This window comes from Eriocheir sinensis, chromosome 27 (genome assembly GCF_024679095.1).
Source record: "Eriocheir sinensis breed Jianghai 21 chromosome 27, ASM2467909v1, whole genome shotgun sequence".
NCBI lineage: Eukaryota > Metazoa > Arthropoda > Malacostraca > Decapoda > Varunidae > Eriocheir > Eriocheir sinensis.
Window position 1 is genome coordinate 15,052,853 of NC_066535.1, and position 20,000 is coordinate 15,072,852.

The 20,000-nt window shown below is 45.2% G+C and overlaps 2 protein-coding genes across 5 annotated transcripts in view; one reads left to right on the forward strand and one right to left on the reverse strand.

Moving 5' to 3' along the window:
• The first annotated feature begins 5,565 nt into the window (after positions 1–5,565).
• On the forward strand, positions 5,566–12,106 carry LOC127004188 (glutamate receptor ionotropic, kainate 5-like). 4 transcript variants are annotated; one of them, XR_007757681.1, is made up of 11 exons: positions 5,566–5,660; positions 6,662–6,826; positions 6,916–7,006; positions 7,124–7,421; positions 7,640–7,857; positions 8,182–8,362; positions 8,567–8,666; positions 9,945–10,074; positions 10,401–10,532; positions 11,019–11,113; positions 12,070–12,106. XR_007757681.1 is itself a non-coding variant. In XM_050871683.1 (10 exons), exons 1-9 carry the CDS (start codon positions 5,584–5,586, stop codon positions 10,482–10,484), a joined length of 1,302 nt encoding a protein of 433 aa, XP_050727640.1. In that variant the 5' UTR covers positions 5,566–5,583; the 3' UTR covers positions 10,485–10,532; positions 11,019–11,153. The 4 variants fall into 4 exon arrangements, 3 of the variants coding, with proteins under 3 accessions (XP_050727640.1, XP_050727639.1, XP_050727641.1); XM_050871683.1 differs by lacking the exon at positions 12,070–12,106 and having other exon boundaries at positions 7,640–7,874; positions 8,241–8,362; positions 11,019–11,153; XM_050871682.1 differs by lacking the exon at positions 12,070–12,106 and having other exon boundaries at positions 11,019–11,153.
• The window catches only part of LOC127004187 (cytochrome P450 315a1, mitochondrial-like), a 9,381-nt gene continuing 878 nt past the window's right edge, over positions 11,498–20,000 (reverse strand). The window contains exons 1-7 of the mRNA XM_050871681.1: positions 19,804–20,000; positions 18,599–18,786; positions 17,776–18,003; positions 16,933–17,099; positions 16,098–16,343; positions 15,574–15,966; positions 11,498–12,900 (exon numbers count right to left, since the gene is read on the reverse strand). The exon at positions 19,804–20,000 is cut by the window's right edge and continues 878 nt beyond it. Coding sequence (XP_050727638.1) covers positions 15,586–15,966; positions 16,098–16,343; positions 16,933–17,099; positions 17,776–18,003; positions 18,599–18,786; positions 19,804–20,000 — 1,407 coding nt within the window. The 3' untranslated portion in view covers positions 11,498–12,900; positions 15,574–15,585. The remainder of the gene's footprint in view (positions 12,901–15,573; positions 15,967–16,097; positions 16,344–16,932; positions 17,100–17,775; positions 18,004–18,598; positions 18,787–19,803) is intronic.

Genomic DNA, 20,000 nt, shown 5'->3' on the forward strand with positions numbered 1-20,000 from the left:
TTTAAAAGCCTCTCGTGGAAGTTCCTGGGCTTTTCATGGACTGTTTCGTGATGCTATAGTGATTGTTTTCCACGACCTCTGCACCCTAAACTAGATAGATAAACTCCCTTCTTTTGCTTCCTTCCTTTCTTCCTCATCTTCCTTCCTTTATACATTCCCTCATCTTTCTTTTCTTCCATGCATAGTGATGGTTTTCCACGACCTCTGCACCCTAAACTAGATAGATAAACTCCCTTCCTTTGCTTCCTTCCTCATCTTCCTTCCTTTCTACATTCCCTCCCCTTTCTATTCTTCCATGCATACTTTCTTTCCACCGTTGCCAGATTGTCGTACTCAGAGCATTGTATTTACCGGTTTCTGACGCCTAACTATTGCCAAGAAACATCAGGAATTAACTATTTTAACGATAATTATAAGTGAATCTCCTTATTGGGGTCCACGAGACAGTTTTTGGTTTGAAAGTCGGTAAATATAAGAGACTGAGTAAGACAATCTGGCAATGTTGTTTCTTTGCATCTTTCTCCCTTCCTTTCTTTCTTCTTTTCCTCCCCCGTTCCGTTCTCCACCCTTCCTCCTTCTATTTCCTTCCTTTTCTATTTTCCTTCCTCTTCATATTATCACCCATGAAAATCCGGTTAACCTTCTCTGTTGCCTTGGAGAATAGTCGTAATAGGAGCTTGATATGTTTGAGAGTGTGGATCCAAGGCTCTTCGGGATCTCATGGTCTTCAAAGTATATTTCGACGGTGATTTCCTAAGTATATACGTTTGTTTCCGTACCGCATAACCTCCGTTCCGTCACAGGCACAAACAGCGGAATTCTTGGTGGAAAGACAAAAATATCTCGCACACCTGACTTGCACACGACATACTCCATCAGGGAAGCTTCCACGCCATCTGGCAGCCACGAAGGAGCAGAAAGATGTGAATACCAATACTAGGAGGTCACATGAAATCCCCTTTTTAGGCCTGTTAACACTTTCATCCCAACCTTTGTCGTGTTCCGCTTTTTATTCAGATCATTCTCTTATTTTTGTCCAGAACGGCTTGCATGCAGCTTTGTTTATTTGCCGACAAAGGTTATATTCTGATACCACTAACACGACTTTGGGAATATGCATGACCTGCCTCTGGACCGTGGAACGTATGTATGTATGTATGTATGTATGTATGTAGGCAGGTAGGTAGGTAGGTAGGCAGGTAGGTAGGTAGGTAGGTATGAAGGTAGGTAGATAGGTAAGTAGGAAAGAAGGTTAGGTATATGTGTATGTATGTATGTATGTATGTATGTGTATGTATGTATGTATATGTTTGCTGCCTGTTTCCCCCAAGGATGTACACTTAATACCTGGGGGACCCGTAACCTAACCCCAGGTGGCTGTCCAATAAGGCGAGGGATGAATTATTACACGGGGGTTATGTACCTCCAACCTCGGGGGTCCAGAATTAATGTTGCCTTGGGAATATTTACCTGGTACTTGGTTTGTCCGTGCAACTATCTACCTGTGTGTCTGTCTACCTGTATATCTACCTGTGAATAAATGTCTACCTATATATCTGCTTCTATATCTATCTTGGGAATATTCGTCTGCTACTTAGTATGTCCGTGCAACTATCTACCTGTGAATATGTCTACCTGTATATCTACCTGTGGATACATGTCTATCTGTATATCTGTCTACCTGTATATCTGTCTACCTGTGTAAATGTCTCATGGGAAAGGTGTGCAGTTAATGTAAGATAAAATGTATACCTGCTGAGACTCCGGTGTTCCCGTTTGATTGGAAATAGTGAACGTACCTGTTAATGAGGGAATAATATGTGCCACTCTCTACCTTGTTAATTCAAATGTATGTTGCGAATGAGGTGTTACTGTCGGCTGTTGAGAGTTAAAAGTTATCCTTGCCTTGGGAATATGCATTAAATAACAGGGAAAGTTGAGGAATGAGTACCGAACAGAGGACGAAATACCTAAATGATGTAAACGTTCTGTGATTGCTGCATAAGGTGTGTGTGTGTGTGTGTGTGTGTGTGTGTGTGTGTGTGTGTGTGTGTGTGTGTGTGTGTGTGTGTGTGTGTGTGTGTGTGCACTTGTTAAGAATTCCACGCTCGTTACCTTGGGAATAAACACTTTTTTACTTGAGAAATCTGTGTGTGTGTCTGCCTGGGTGATGCATATTAATTACAGGTGAATGTCGTGTAGTTTTTACCTGAAATGCGCACCTGTTGAGTCGTAAAAGTTCCTGATACCTAAAAATATTCACTTTTTCTTTTCTTGGGTGTTGTCATGAATACGTTCAAGAAGTATTCGTATTTGTATTAGAATTCAAACCAATTCAGCTTATACGAATGTGTTTGCATACTCGTTGGAAGTCGAAGTATTCGTATTTGAATACACAACACTTGTATTCATTCCATACCTCAGCCTAACCTAACGTAACAACACCCCGAACAGTTATAACGTCTTGACTCAGAAAAATTATCTATTCTTCCTTGTTAAATGAGACTTTCTATTAACATAATGAGATATCCTTAGTTAATTCACCTCCCTTTCGCAACGTTATGCTAAATCTCTCTCTCTCTCTCTCTCTCTCTCTCTCTCTCTCTCTCTCTCTCTCTCTCTCTCTCTCTCTCTCTCTCTCTCTCTCTCTCTCTCTCTCTCTCTCTCTCTCTCTCTCTCTCTCTCTCTCTCTCTCTCTCTCTCTCTCTCTCTCTACTGCTCCTCCCTTCCTTCCTTCCTTTCGTTCTCCTTTTCTTTCTCCCTTCCTTCCGTTCCCCACCCTCCCTCCTTTTATTTAGGTGATGTGAGGGGTGGGAGCGTTTGCCAATACCGGCTTTCCTGAGCGCCGGGAAGGTAAAGGAAAGGAGGAAGAGAAGAAGGAAGGAAGGAAGGAAGGAGGGGAAGACATGATTTGAATGCCCGATAAGAACGACCTTGATTGTTGCCTACCTGTCTTTCTCCCCTCCACCATTCTTCCCTTCTTCATCTTCTTCCTTTCTTTCTCTCTTCCTTTTCATTCCTTTCTTTCTCCTTTCATTCATTCCTTTTCCCCTCCCTTCCTTTCTTTCTTCATTTCTTCCTTCCTTTATACATTCCCTCCTCTTTCTTTCCTTCTACGCATACTTTCTTTCCATCTTTCTCCCTTTCTTCCTCTCTTCTTTTCCTCCCCCGTTCCGTTCTCCACCCTTCCTCCTATTTCCTTCCTTTCTTCCTTTTCTATTTTCCTTCTTCTTCATTTTATCATCTCCTCATCCTCCTACTTTCTTTTTTTTCCTTCATTCCTTCAATTCTTTCCTCCTTCCTATTTTTTCTTCATTTCTTCTTCGCTTTCTTCCATCCTTCCTCTCTCCATTCAATTTACGCTTCCCTCTACCTCTCTCTCTTCCGCCTTTTCTCCCCTTCCTTTCTTCCTTCCTTCCTTCATTCCTTCTTTTCTGTTTTCCTTCCTTTCATGTTCACCTCACTTTCTCTCTTTCCTCCTTCCTATCTTCCTTATTTCCTTCTTTCTACCTTCTCTTTTCTCCTTCCTTATCTTCCTTTCTTTACTTCCTTTCCTCCTCCTTCCTTCTCCTCCTCCTCCTTCCTTCCTTCTGTGTCCTTCCCACAACAGCACAACATAAGACGGGGCTATGCTAAGACTTCCCACGCAGCATTCAAGTATTTCCGCTCTGGGTCCTGGCTCCAGGCACCTGGGAAACACCTCAACACATGTATAGACGAGGACTTTGCCAGGTGCGGAGGCGGTACTCATGCATACGGGATCTTTGTCGACCTCCAATAATTAGGTAACATGACACCCTTAACCTATCCAATCGCAGGAAAAAGGAGGGAGAAAAGATGTGAGGATGTAAGGAAGGAAGACAAGAGAGGAAGGAGGGAAGATAAGAAAGGAAGGAAATATGTAATGCGTGGGAGGGAAGGAGGAAGGAAGGATGTGAGATTGGAAGATTGTTAAAAAAAATAGGCGGGAGAAAAGATGTGAGAATGTAAGGAAGGAAGACAAAGAGGAAGGAAGGAAGATAAGAGAGGAAGGAAAGATGTAATGCGTGGGAGGAAAGGAGGGAGGAAGGATGTGAGATTGGAAGGAAGAGAAGATGAGCCGGGCTTTCAAGGGTATTTTCCCCGTTCAATATGCAAAAGTCGTGTAAAACCTCTCCTCCCTCAATTAACCTCTCTTTTGGCCGCTCACTACTTTTGTCTCTGTAGGAGCACCGATTGGCGGGCTTTTCTTATTATTTACACCTTTTTTTGTTGCCCTTGTACTGTTTCTTTAGCTGTAAAAAAAAAAATCGTCAAAGCAGTCCATGGAAATCCCAATAACTTCTACGAGAGGCTTTTGGAACAGGCGTACAGCGAGTCGATACGTTTCCGAATACGAGTCCGGAGCTGTTACTGCACTTAATGGTCTATAAGCTTGGCCTTCCTTATTGGTAACACTTTCGCTGCAGGATAACAACCATTAGCACGTCCGAAGTCAAATGAAAACCTAAAGAAAACTTGATTTGCACACACACACACACACACACACACACACACAGAAGAGAAAAAGGAAGAAACAGAGGAAGGAGAGGAGGGGGAAAGGAAGGAAGATAAGGAAGGAGGAAGGGAAGGAAAAACGAATGAATGAAAGAAGGAAGAATAGAAGGAGAAGGAAGAAAGAAAGGAAGCACACACACACACACACACACACACACACACACACACACTACTTCACCGGCAACATTTCATTATTTTACTCCACTTTTAAAACTTCACCTGCAGCCGGATTTTCTTTTTTTCTTCTTCACTGTGCTTGTTAAGGTGTGTGTGTGTGTGTGTGTGTGTGTGTGTGTGTGTGTGTGTGTGTGTGTGTGTGTGTGTGTGTGCATTAATTAAGGCCAAAAGTGTATCTCCCATTCACGGACGATATAGGAGACAGCAGAAACGCTTCAAACAAGGTGTCATTACGTTTACCTGTTAGCGAAAACCATTAAGAGAGGTGCGGCGAGGCAAGACACACAGGTTCCTCATCAACGGTATAGTGTTACGTTATAGCGGCGAGGACGTGAGCGACCTCATAACGAAAGCATCGCATACATAGCAAAGTTCCCCATCGTCCTTGTTCCTGTATCAGCGTGGTCATTACGAGGTGAGGGGCCGTGAGTACACCTGCCTACCCACCCTGCTGCCGCCCCTACGCTGTGACAGGTTCCGGTAGTAATTTGGGTTCGAAGCCTGTTACAGTTAATAAGGTTTTGATAAGATGATTATTATGACCCAGATCCAACCTTACTTCTCTCTCTCTCTCTCTCTCTCTCTCTCTCTCTCTCTCTCTCTCTCTCTCTCTCTCTCTCTCTCTCTCTCTCTCTCTCTCTCTCTCTCTCTCTCTCTCTCTCTCTCTTACACACACACACACACACACACACAAGGCCTGCGCAAAGAAAGGTATTTTGACACACACCGAGGAGACCCAACACCTGTCCCCCCCTCCCCCCCCCACCCCCCCACCCACCCACCCCGCTCTCTCATCCATATGCACGTTACGCCGCCGTGCACTTGCATTTCACTCTCAGTCACCATTCGCTTCAGGACACCGCAGGAGAGATGGTTCCTCCGCTCCGGGAAGTCCTCCAAGACCCAGGGACCCGCAACGCTATGGCCCTAAACCCCAACACCTTCAGGTAACGGAATACACGACTCTCATGCGGCGGTACTAAAGAAAAGAAGGAAGGAAGGAAGAAGGAAAGAGAGAAAGGAGGGCGAGGATGGATGGAGGGAAAAAAGAATATGATATGCAAACCTTACCAGTGAAAAAAATCTTAACATTAAAGAAATTAACGAAAACTTCACTGAAATTATGACTGTAGCTGCACTAAGTAAAAAGGAAAAAAAGACGGACAAAATCATCAAAATCGTTGAGGGAAGGAGTGGGAGAAAAGGAGGAAGAGAGGGTAGAGGAGAGGAGAGGAAGGATAGAGGAAAGGAATGCAGGAGCAACAAATATTTTAATGTCCTTTAGGGCTAAGTTTAGGCGATGACGTACAAATGTTCTCTTCCAACGTCATCCAAAATATTTCACTATCAGATGTGATTACCGTTATCACTACCAACATAACTCTTATCAACATACCTTGACCATGTGAACAGGCTGGAACGACCTAACAGGACAATGATAGTCAAGTACAACCAAATTACAGTATAAGGGCCTACCAGTAATAGCCTGACAAAAAGTGTTCCTCTCACCACACTGGGGTACTGATTGTCCCACTCCTGAAATGACCAGAAGATTCAGTCAACGGCCCCTGGTCCCTGGAGCCCGGCAGCGAAGGAGTGTTTGACTATACGGTGGCGATCAGGGTCACCCATTCAATCTACACACAACAGATATGTAAACCTTACCAGTGAAGAAAATCTTAACGTTAAAGAAATTAACGAAAACTTCACTAAAATTATGATTGTAGCTGCACTAAGTAAAAAGGAAAATAAAAACGGACAAAAGCATTAAAATCATTGAAGAGTTCAACGTTGCACTATATAATTCAGACATTCAGCCCCTGACTGAGACCAAAGACATCTTTTAAAACAGCCAAGTTACTCCTCCTACCCTAAAGAGCCTGAACCGTTACTTATGAGAAGGATGCAAGAACAAAACGTTAAACTTCCTTCCGATGTTGCACTCTAGGTTCCGGGACGGAGCCTCGCTGGTGGTGGCGGCGGAGGAGTGGCCGCCTCACGTCTTCTTCCGCCCGCCAGCGGACGGGACAACCGACGAGAACAGTCGCCTCCAAACCATCAGTGGACCCATGGCCAATATGATAAACATCCTCGCTGAGAAGCTCAACTTTACGTAAGACAGTTGCCTCAAATCACCCCATGTCTTGCCTTGCAGCCTCCCTTTCACATGGCGAAGTCTTAATGCACCCGTGCTGTCGGCAGGTACAAACTGGTCCAGCCGGAAGACGGGGCGTGGGGCTCCAGACTGCCCAACGGCTCCTGGACGGGGATGGTGGGCATGGTCAACAGAAAGGTATACATACACTGTATAAAAGCGTGAAAACGGGACACCAGGGGGGGGGGGGGGACGTACTGTTGCTATAATTCTACTCCTAGAAGAGTATTATTTACAGAAAGGTTGTGTTCACAGGAAGCAGACCTCGCTCTCGGGCCGTTTGGTCGAACAGAGAATAGGGCTCAAGCCGTCGACTTCACTCCGTCCTTCTTCTTTGACTACCGTTGCATCCTGGCCAGCAAGGGCACGGCAGAAGTTGATCCCTGGTGTTTCCTGTACGTACTGGCGCCCCCGCTGTGGATTGGCCTGCTGGGGGCAGGCCTGGCGGTGTGGACTGCCGCAATGCTGCTCACTGCAAAGCCTAGGGGCGTTTGCCTCGGCTGGAGGGGCGTGAGGACGTTGTTCAGCCAGATGCAAGTCATCACAAACCAAGGTGGGTTGGCGGAGCGGGGAACTCATAACCCGCGGGAAAACTATACCAGGTGAGGAGACGGTGTTCGGGATGCTTCACATGAGACATTAAAATAACTGAATGTTAAAGGCCAAGTTTAGTGTGCAATACCAAAATGTGAAAGCGTGTTGTAACTGTTAGCTTCCCAGCACCGTATTGAAGGTATTGATGAGTGTGTGCCTGTGTGTGTGTCAAGGCAGATGTCACATGGACAACAGTGGGCTGGAGCGAGCGGGCGGTGCTGGGTGGCTGGGTGGTGGTGGCGGCGGTGGTTGGCTGGGCCTACGCCGGGCACCTCACGTCCCTCCTGGCGGTGCGGCGCGCCCCCACGCCCGTTCAGTCCTTGCAGGATTTACTGCAGCGGCCAGACCTTGGAGTCAGCGTTAAGACAGACACCGTCCTCGCCGAGGCCATGGCTGTGAGTCACAAATCAAGGTCGGGATGCAATTTTTTTTCTCCTGTATATAATCAAGCTTACTGACAGAAAGGCAGTTCCTACATAAACAAACTGGGTGTCATAGGAAGGGCATCAAGAAATTAAGTCCTTAACATGTGATCATATTATGTAGTCTCCGTTTAGTGCCCCGGTGTTCACTTGAGTAAGTCTTAGGTTTGGTCCCACCAAATATGACATTGATGTGAGGTGATAATGGGACAAAACCTATGAGTTGCATTTGCATTGACTACGTGAGTCACTGGCCGTCCTAAGGCTCCGCCTCTTACTCCTCCACACCCCTGCCAGCGAGACTCCTCCGCCGAGGTGCGGGCACTGCGCAGGCTGCACGCCGTGGGCCGCCTCAGGTTCTGGCCAGGTTCTCTCTTTGACGCTGACCTCATGCACCAGGTGAAGCGGGGTGAACAGGTGGTCGTGACCACGTCACTCCTCGCTGACACGCTCATGGCGCACGACTTCATCACCACAAGTAAGCACCACAGGCAGAGCTACACACAGGACAGGAAACATCCAAATTTTGAAGTTATGTTGTGAGCGTGAGAATGTATTTCCGGTAGTCTTTATCATCACTGATAGAATACAGCTTTTATAAACCGCATCATCTTTAAGAACAATTTCATCATTGAAGCATACATGTACCAATCAACAAATAAACACCTTTACTTCACTGCAGCGACTTGCCACTTCTACAAGTCCCGCCAGAACTTCATCGCCACCAACCACTGCATGATCGGCCAGAAGGGTAGCCCCCTCACCCCCCTCATCACAAGCAGGTCAGCCCCTCCACTTCACCCTCCTCATCACAAGCAGGTCAGCCCCTCTGCTTCACCCCCCTCATCACCAGCAGGTCAGCCCCTCTCCTTCACCCCCCTCATCACAAGCAGGTCAGGCCCTCCGCTTCACCCGCCTCATCACAAGCAGGTCAGCCCCTCCACTTCACCCCCCTCATCACCAGCAGGTCAGCCCCTCCGCTTCACTCACCTCATCACAAGCAGGTCAGCCCCTCCCCTTCACCCCCCTCATCACAAGCAGGTCAGCCCCTCCGCTTCACCCGCCTCATCACAAGCAGGTCAGCCCCTCCGCTTCACCCGCCTCATCACAAGCAGGTCAGCCCCTCCGCTTCACCCCCCTCATCACCAGCAGGTCAGCCCCTCCCCTTCACCCCCCTCATTACCCCCTGGTCAGGCCCTTCGCTTCACCCCCCTCATCAAAAGCAGGTCAGCCCATCCCCTTCACCCCCCTCATTACCCACAGGTCAGCCCCTCTGCTTCACCCCCCTCATCACCAGCAGGTCAGCCCCTCCCCTTCACCCCCCTCATTACCCGCAGGTCAGCCCCTCCGCTTCACCCCCCTCAGGACCAGCAGGTCAGCTCCTCCGCTTCACCCCCTCATCACCAGCAGGTCAGCCCTCTCCTTCACCCCCTCATCACCCACAGGTCAGTCCCTTCGCTTCACCCCCCTCATCACCAGCAGGTCAGCCCCTCTCCTTCACCCCCCTCATCACCAGCAGGTCAGCCCCTCCACTTCACCCCCCTCATCACCAGCAGGTCAGCCCCTCTGCGTCACCCCCCGCATCACCAGCAGGGCAGCCCTCTCCTTCACCCCCTCATCACCAGCAGGTCAGCCCCTCCTTCACCCACCTCATCACCAGCAGGTCAGCCCCTCCGCTTCACCCCCCTCATCACCAGCAGGTCAGCCCCTCCGCTTCACCCGCCTCATTACAAGCAGGTCAGCGCCTCAGCTTCACCCCCCTCATCACCAGCAGGTCAGCCCCTCTCCTTCACCCCCCTCATCACCAGCAGGTCAGCCCCTCCGCTTCACCCGCCTCATCACAAGCAGGTCAGCTCCTCCGCTTCACCCCCCTCATTACCCGCAGGTCAGTCCCTTCGCTTCACCCGCCTCATCGCCCGCAGATCAACTCCCTTGCATCCGTAGGCTGATACCCCCCTCCCCCCTAGGTCAACCCCCTATCATCCCTCCTCCCACACTTGTTCACACTCAGTTCCCTTCTCGTGTCAACCACCTCACTAACAAGGCCTTGGTATGCGCAGGGTCACGGGCATAGTGGAGGCCGGCCTCTACAAGTACTGGCTGGCAGCGCACGTGCCCCGCCCCAGGGAGTGCCACCGCCCACCCTCCTCCGCCACTGCCATGACCTCGCTCTCCCTGCACAACCTCTGGGTGAGTTAGGCCTTTGCTAAATGATAAGCATGGATGCGTATAGTAGTAAAAGTAGTAGTGGTGGTGGTAAAAGTAGTAGTATAATGGTGCCTGCGTTTATACAGCCAGTGATACTTGCCCTCGTGCCCACAATCTTAGATTTGTAAGGATTTTTTACACTCTGGCAAAGAATTTTTTGTCATTCTCTTACTAAATAAGTATGCGTTGTCTATCCCTCATGTAATTCCACCGACAATGTAAAATTCTTTGACTAATTGAATTTCAAAAAGGAGCTCATCTTGTCTCCCTCAACGAACACTAAAGTAATGGGTAGTGTTGGGCGGCAGGGCATGGCGGTGGTGCTGGTCGGAGGGCTGGGACTGGCCACGGCTGTGTTCTGCATCGAACTCGTCGTCGGCAGGAGGGAATGATGGACTGGGGGGCATTGTACACTCAACACGTGAAAAGGGTGAAGGAAGGTACTGTGCTTGCCTAGGGTTATATCAACGATTTACTTCTGGGAGTCCTTATTGACAAGATATGAAAAATTATCACTCCAACAAGCTACAATTACAATTTTGTCCACTTCACTACTGGTTTGAAATAGGGACATCTGGTGTTATTACTTATCAGTCAAGGGTTGAGTAGTGGCAGTGCTACAGGACAGGCATGGCAGGCCCTCAGGGGTTGCAGGGACTTGATATTGTAACGCTATACAAATCCACTACCTTTTTATTTAAAGTTTTAAATCTCTGTTAAAACACCACTTGTAAATTGTGATGAAAGATTTAGTGCTGGACTAACAAAATAATAATAGTAATAATAGAAATATATAAATAATAATCATAATAATAATTATAATAATAATAATTATAATAATAAGAATAGTGACCAAGATGCATCGCCTACCCTTTAATTGCGTTCGCAAAAGGTTTTCTTACCAATATATTTTTCTCTCTCCTCAGGTTGATTCTTGGTTTCACATCTAACCATTCTGCAGTCACTACAAACACATACTTTGTTGAGGCCTCTTACAACTTTCATTATGTTCTGCCTGTTGGTGAGGATAATGTGAATTTAATTTTCCATATCCATTTTTGGTACACCTTTTTTTAAAGAAAGTATTTATCAATTTCAGTTTACTTGGGTTTGTCCTCTTTTAATTTTATGAATCAATGCCATGATTCCTGACCTCTTTTCTGCATCAACTATTTTTTCCATACTTTAAAATTAAAGTTGGCTATGATCACATTACACTAGGCAGGCCCTCTGCTTATAATTGACAGAACTTCTTCATGAAAATTGCCAGCAATCACTAAAAGGTCCACCATCACAACAAGCAGCTCAATCATTCTGCAACAAAGTCATGGTTCCCACAGCTCTCTTTTCTGAGAATAAAACAGAAAATGAAGTGGAACATAATGGGAAATGCAAAGCACTTGGAATCATTACGATAACTTTTTTTTTTACCAGTGAAAATCCCTTTAAGAATCACAATGTGCCATCTTTCCTATAGTCAATCCAGAACACGGGGATGCTGTATATGAACACCATCTCTAAAGACAAGCCACCTCATAGATGGCCTAAGTAGTGAGGGACCTCTAATACATCCACTATATAACAAACACTGTATTAATAAGGGATAGACATGGGAGGAGGAAGCAACTCACACTTTTGTTTCTTTATGAGGGAAGGACTTCCTCATATATCAAGGGGTCTGGATAAAGTTTGAAATCAGAAAAAAATAATGTATGCAAAATTAACTCATGTTTCTTTTTGCCAATGTCTTCAAGAGGAGTACATATAAGCACCGAATAGAAGAAAAAGCATATGTATGGGGAGTGGAAATATGTGGAAAATGGTTTTGCCACTTTAAGGTAAAGTTTGGAGCATACACTATTTGCTATGCATGTCAGCAGTGATGATTGGCCTTTCAGCCTGTGGTGAGAGAGAACCCATTAAACCTAGACACAGAGCCAGTGCATCATCCAGCCTATCACAGTTTACTTTCCTCAGGAAGGATGAACAGCTGGGTGGGCTGTGCACCAACTGATCAGGACAATTCAAACCCAGGCTCACAGAATCATGTTAGGCATGCTAACCACGGCACCACAGACACTACTGATGTAACACCTAAGTTGAATTTTTTTAAATGAAGAGTGGCTGCCTTAAAATCTTGACTTCATGACCTTCAATCAAATTAATGATTTATGTCCCAATTGTTTGTCTGTCTAATGTTCAATATATTATTAACTCCTGACTGACTTAATATTACAATTCCGTAAGCTTTCTTTCCCTTCTGCATTATTATCCCACACTGTCAGCTTCTTCTTCATGCCCTTCACCCCCACAATCTAAGATCTATGACCACTAGGATAAACTTCATAAATAAAGACATACATGTTGGTAAAGAAGAAAATAAAAATTGAAAATATGCTGTCAGGTAATAGCTGGATGTTTTATATCATAGGATCTTCAGAATATCAGACAGGACAGGAAAGGTCAACATTACATACTTCCTCTAATCTAAGAGGTCTCTTGTTTAATTGGAATGATGAAAATAAGGTTTATGTTATAAAAGTTGTTCAAGTTGCAATAAAATATTCTAAAGAAAACTAACAATTATTTGCCATTAAAAACGTTACTAAATAATGTGTACAGTATAAGTAAAACAAAAAAAACATCTACATCTACATCACATGACAGATCTACATCTACTCTTACTTTTGTACATCAACGAGGCTGGTTACAGGTCTATGACACAGCACACTAGGACCAGGCAGGTGTAGTGACGGAGTGCCTATTATTCAGTGTGGTTTCTTCCATGAGCCTCTGGTGCAGCATTCACTGGAAATACCAACCTTGTTATTACCTTATGACTTATTTAGAAGAGGTAAACAAACTGCTATGTTAAAGGTCTATAAAATTATCTGATTGTGCTGCTATATAAACATGTGGCATAAAAGGGGAGGCACTTTATTCTTAGTGCCAAATATAAATCAATGGGATTCAACCAAAGATGCAACAGCCCCATTTGGAAATGACCTTTGATTCTATTTATCTTCAGGTAAACTATATTTTGATTTCTTTCTGTGCAAAGGCTATTGTATGTACATATTGTATAATGTATATGGAGATTAAATCTTGTATAAATGCTACTACAAATATACGTACCGTACAAAAATACAACAGTTTACAAATATATTACATATCATGAAAGAAAATCCTCTTTAACTAATATCATAATCTTTAATGATAATAATAAGTGATAGGTACGAGGCTGCCTTGTCGAGAGTTGCACAATTTCTGACCGATTCCTTGAATTCCTATATTTTATGGGAAATAAGGAGTTTGCAGTCAGCACATTAGGTCTCTGCCCGTTATCTACTAAGAAAAAAGTGGCACAAATTGTCAATACCTGACCAAAATATAATCATACTTGACGAGAGCAACTCTGTCATGAATACAATCTAACATAAATGTCTAACAATAACATCACACACTTATTATTTGTATCAATATGTATTTACCTGCTGTCTTCTTCAAACTCATTATCACTCATTAACTCATTGTTATATATTACTTATGTACACTCATAGGTATTAGGGGGCTGTTATCATTAATTAAAGGAGCTGGTTATAATTCACAGGGGCTAGGTTACTATTTAAAGGGGCTGGGTTACCATTAAATGGGGCTAGGTTACCATTCATAGGGGGCTAGGTTACTATTTAAAGGGGCTAGGTTACCATTTAAAGGGGGCGAGGTTATCATTTATAGGGGGCTAGGTTACCATTTATAGGGAGCTAGGTTACCATTCAAAGGGGGCTAAGTAATAATTTAAGGAGGCTAGGCTATCATTTAAAAGGGGCTAAGTTACTATTTAAAGGGGGCTAGATTAGTACCAATCAAAGGGGACTATTTACCATTTAAGGGGGCTAGGGTATCATTTAAAGGGGGCTAAGTTACCATTTAAAAGAGGTTAGGTTACAATTTAAAGGGGGCAAGGTTACCATTTAAAGGGGGCTAGGTTACCATTTAAAGGGGGCTAGGTTACCATTTATAGGGGGCTAGGTTACCATTTCAGGGGACTAGGTTAACATTTATGGGGAACTAGGTTAACATTTAAAGAGGCTAGGTTACCATTTAAAGGGGGCTAGGTTACCATTTAAAGGGGGCTAGGTTACCACTTATAGGGGGCTAGGTTACCATTTCAGGGGACTAGGTTACCATTTATGGGGAACTAAGTTAACATTTAAAGAGGCTAGGTTACCATTTAAAGGGGGCAAGGTTACCACTTATAGGGGGCTAGGTTACAATTTCAGGGGACTAGGTTACCATTTATGGGAAACTAAGTTAACATTTAAAGAGGCTAGGTTACCATTTCAAGGGGGCTAGTAGGTAGTAGGGGCTTGCCTCTCCATGGAAATTAACAGAGGACCGCATACACAGAAGGAGTCTTTTTCAATACCCAAGTGCAACAGGGTTTTCAGTAAACACACACACACATAGTACATACCACGACCTCCTCGCTTATTTCCCATTGATTCCTGGTTGTATAGGTATCTTATAATGGTTGTCAGGCTGCACCCACAGGAATAATTATTTAACTAGAGAAATATCCCGCTTCGACACACCAACTGATTCGAACCACCCGCTCAGATACTGCTTTGACTCCCTCCTTTCTCAGTTTTTTTCTGTTTTATTCACTTTAATTGCGTCCTGCCACTTTCTTCATCAATTGACTCTAACCACTCCCTCCCTCAGATACTGCTTTGACTCTCTCCTTCCTCTGCTTTTCCAGGTTTTATTCATTTTCACAACGTCCTGCCTCATGCTTCATCAACTGCCTCGAACCACTCACTCGCTTAGACACTGCTTTGAATCCCTCCTTTCTCTGTTTTTCTATGTTTTATTAATTTTAACTCCGCCGTACCTCGATCTTGCTTCACCAAAGAGGCTATAATTTCAACGATTGGCGCATCCTACCGCCGCACACAACGTCACTATCACCAAATTAGAGACATGTATATCTCACCCATTCACCACCACGACCATGATAAGACTTACTTCGGGAAGGATTTTTTCGGCTACTTGTATAATCATATAAAAGTATTTCATTTGATCTGTTTTGCTATTGAAATGCTATGCTATGAGGATACGGTAGCTGTGACATCCATACTCTACCACAATCATTTTCATTTATTATATGGAAGTTTTGACAGACGTGCCGATTTTTCAGAGCACCGAGTAGGCGTATACCTTTCCCTCTGCTTACCTAAGATCACAGACATCAGACCATAATACAAATAACTGTGTACGTATTTTTCAGGTTAAGAAAAGTGGTGCCCATGTAAGCCAGTCAATCACAGGAAGAAAAAAAAATCGTACTTAGAATTCTTGCTCAAAATCTCGTTATTTTTTTTTCCAGAATAAAACCTAATAAATGTTGGGCGTACGTGTGATTCTGGTTCATGACTTAAAACAATCTCTCTTACTTGCTCTTCTTTCCTTATGACTCACCTCTGTCCAGTCTTAGCGGCGAGTATTGGCTGTCGCCGGCGTGAGGGGTTCCACCTGTACCTGCAATGGCTGTGACGTCACACCCACCATGCGGATCACCATGTCCACCTGGTTCAGGACCCGAAGGTCTGCCCTCGTCACCAGGTTGGCCAGCAGCATGTACAGTTCGTTCTCGGCCAGCCGCCGCCCGATGCAGGAACGAGACCCGATGCCAAACGGGAAGAAGGAGTGGGAGTGGGGGCGTGGGGCGGCAGGGCCAGGACTGAAGGGGCACGGAGCATTAGCTGAGGGGGCGGGGCCATCACGAAGCCAGCGGTCCGGGGAAAAGCAGTCTGGGTTCGGGAAGATCGCTGGGTCGCGGCCCATCGTGTACACCGACAGGGCGACCATCATCTGCCGGAAGGAGGAAGGAGACGTCAATACACGCATTAAAGACAGCACCGTGTTGCACTAAGATCCTTTATCTGCTGCCAGTCTCGTGGCTGTCATCAAGATTAGTCGCGTGCCTCAGCGTGCTTACTCACCCCGGCGGGCACTTCGTATCCCAAGAGGTTGGTGTTCCGCTGCAGCACGCGGGTTTGGAAGGGCGCCACGGGGTACAACCTGAGGGTCTCCTTCACCACTCCCTTCAGGTAGGGCAAGGCGGCCAGGTGCTCTTCCTCCACGCGCCCTGTGCCGCCCGTGGCATCTAAAACCTCTTGGCGGAGACGCTGGACCGTCTCCGGGTGACGACCAAGGAGATACAACGCCCAGACAGCGGTGTGGGATGTCTGCAGGGATGAGGAGAGGGAGTGGTAATAATAGTGGTGGTGGTGACGGTGCTGGTCTTAGGTGTGTGTGTGTGTGTGTGTGTGTGTGTGTGTGTGAGCAGCTCGTTAGTGAAGTGAAAGTAGTACTATGATGGGATATATGTTTGTGAAAGGCTTGCTAAACGGAAAACCCCGGACGCGCAACATGAAAATATGAATAAAAATACATTATATCGTTGTATTTACCATACCGTATTCAATTGTGTATACCATCGTGTTACTTTTATATCATCTGGCAACGTGTGAAGCTTGTCTACCATCTTCCATACTACCGCCTTCCATAAAGCATTCGCATGAAAAATCGGACCACCAATTATACACGACACAGTCAAGCCACATTTTCCCCAAGAAATCTTTCAAAGGTGCAATCTTCTTTTGAGTTGTCTCCATATAATCCCAGAAACATGGAGAAGATGAAAAAGAAGGAGGAGGAAGAGGAGTAGAAGGGGAAGTACAAAAATGGGAAAGAGTAACTGATTTGAAATTAATTTATTGGGTCTATCTTAAAGTAACGTCAGAGGAAGAAGAGAAATGGAGAGGAACTACAAACCGTGTCTGCCGCAGCGAGGAAGAGGTCGGTGAGGAGAAGAAGGATGTCGTGTTCTTGCAGCTTGTCGTCGTGCAGGAGGTGGTCGAGCAGGGATGGTGTGTGGTTGTCGTCGCCCCTCGCCCTCACCTCCTGCGACGCCAGTAGCCCCGCCGACACGAGTGCCTGGCCTGCAGGGTACGTGAGAAAGACAGTCTAAAATCTTACTGCAGCACAACCCTCTTCCACGGCTTCCACAAAGACTGAACGCAAACTCAGATCAAGAAGAAAAGCTGGTGAGAGGACTGAACAAGACACAAGCCCCAAGCAAGACAACAAGAGCCGTGTCAACTGGCTGTGGTTGGCAAAAGAACGCTTCGCCTTTCACCAGAGGCTGCTGTGTGATAAATCAAACGTGGGATTTTCAGATTACAGTGTCCACCAGCTACGAAGGGGAAGGAAGGGTAATGTGAACACAAACTTTAGGTAATACACACTCGCATCGTTCCGGCAGTCAGATTACAGATAGGAGAATAACCAAATTTTAAGAGAAATTAAGGGACGAGCATGAAAGGGCATCTCCTTCTCAGGAACCCTATGTTGAATTAATTCAACTTAATGTAAAATTAATCTTATCTAAGCTAACATAAATATGAACATTTTATATATATATATATATATATATATATATATATATATATATATATATATATATATATATATATATATATATATATATATATATCAGGACAACAAATGGAAGAAACAAAGCAGAGGAAGAACACACTGGCTTACAGAACATGGAGAGAAGCCCTCCCATGCCCGAGAGACCTGCATGCCCCTCCCATGACCCTCTGAGTGACCTACCGGAGGCCAGGGCTTTATCGAGACTGCTGACCAAGCGTCTCCAGGAGGGGAAGCGGAGAGCCTTGGCCAACGCGGGCGGGAAGGTCCCCAGAGCGCTGGTCTCCTTGAAGATGCCGTGTATTGCGTCAATGAACCGCATCATTTCTGCCCGACGCTGCTGCTCCTCGGCGCTTCTTGGAGCATCATTCAGCAGCCCCAGCCTGTCTCCGAGGATCATCACCCCCAGGGCTGGTGGAAGCAAGATTTTAGCAGCCATTAAAAAGACTAGAAAGGTAAATCCCAATATCTGCCGCCTCACCATTCGCGGGTTTTGGAAGGAAATAAATACTGGAGGATCTCATAGAGATGAATACTGCACTTTTTTTTTTTTTTTACATCGAAGGTGAGAATTCGAGGACAAAAACAACTTAATAAGAGAAAAAAACGCAAATTACTTTTCCCACAAAAAAAAAAAACATAGGAATTAAGTTGTGGAGGTAGGTTCGGTCTATTTACAGATTAGCCTCACAAACTAGGAGCTCGGTACCTGCACATCCCCCAAGTGGAAGGGGTCAACTGTAATGTTTGTATCCCTGGTATAAACTCTTATTAGTCCTATAGGTCTTGTTATCTAACACACGGGAAACGTTTATCATAACCTTTCAAATAAAATGGCGATATGAAGCTAGAGAAAGGGAAAAAAGACTCGAAACAAAAACAAATGACTGTCTATCTAACCAATCAGCCACGTTATACATCAGGCCTTGGACCTGAAACTTGGACTGGACCCACGGCCGACCTGAAACCTGAGCACTAACGGAGTATACTATAATTATCAGCTCACATTCCAGGGACCAGTGGTACAGCTCCCGCTCCAGGTCTGGTATGGGGCGGTGGGCGAAGAGGGAGGTCCAGCGGTCCACCAGGGCGTCGGCGATGCGGCTCACGGCGGGCAGGTGCGGGAGCAGTGGGCCGGGGCGCAGCAGCCGGCGGTTCAGGACACTCCGGTACTTTTTCCACTCTTCACCATCCCTGGTGGGTGGTAGTAGTAGTAGTAGTTACTGTTATTGTTGTTGCACTAGTAGTAGTAACAAAAACAATAATAGTAATAATAATAATAATAATAATAATAATAATAATAATAATAATAATAATAATAATAATAATAATAATAATAATAATAATAATAATATTAATAATAATAATAATAATAACAATAATTATAAATTAGCGTAAAAGTATGATAACATAATAGTATAATATTATAGCAGGTACTAACTCAGAACCGTGGACGCACAAGCCCTCAAGAATTAACTGTTGCCTACCCGTCGGGTAGGCAACGCCATGCACTGGGCCTGACGCTAGAGGAGGAGGAGTATCCTTTTTCTTCTTTTCAATAGCCGATTGTCACTCTCAGCCCGAAGAGGGGTTGAAGAAGGAAGAGGTAAAGGACGAAGAAGGGAAGAGGAATGAGGAAAGAACGAATGCCGATTAAGACCGGAAGGTATTTTTCAAGAATCTACAACTGGGGCTTGAAAATAACTGATTTCCTCTGGCTATGTAGCCAACAAGTCGTAAATAACAGTCATGGAAGTATAACAATGCCTGGCCGCCGACAACACTAGGTTTGGAGAGTTATAATGTGTGCATGAGCACGAGTTGGTGATCGGTTCAGCAATATTTTCAACATGCCTTCTGCGTGTCCCCCGTCCCTCTGAGGGGCGGGGGGAGGCACCTAAGGAAACATCTGTACTGTACGCATCAATTACAGAGTATAAAAAAGCTAAGTACATGACGTTTGAAGTGAGGGACGTTGCTGATCGTTTCAATTGTGTTTGCAGTTTCGAATGATGATGAAAAGCACCAAAATCGCATTAACTTTTCATTTGTTGAATTCTAATTATTTAGTGAAGTAGTGTAACTTTCTGTTTGTTTGTTTCATCCCCTTGTATTCCACAACTCAAACTTTTATAATTTTTTTTAATAAACTGTAGTCTCTCCACGAACAACAATGAGGGTCACAGTAACGGGCAGCACACCAACACTCACATGAAGAAAATTCCTCGCCGCGCCTGCCGCTCCTCGTTGTACAGCAGCCACGCCTCTGGGATGAAGTGCCGAGGGTATTGACCCTCGGCTGCGAAAACTTCCCTGACGGCGACTGGATCAGATACAAACACCATATTCGTGCCCGCAAAACTATTTCGAAAGACGCCGCCCAATTCCTGGTGAAGCTGAGAAACATA

Coding starts and splice junctions, on each gene's coding strand:
- LOC127004188 (XM_050871682.1), top strand. CDS start 5,584: ATGGTTCCTCCGCTCCGGGAAGTCCTCCAAGACCCAGGGACCCGCAAC. Junction 5,661..6,661: donor CTAAACCCCAACACCTTCAG/GTAACGGAATAC, acceptor GTTGCACTCTAG/GTTCCGGGACGGAGCCTCGC. Junction 7,007..7,123: donor TGGGCATGGTCAACAGAAAG/GTATACATACAC, acceptor TTGTGTTCACAG/GAAGCAGACCTCGCTCTCGG.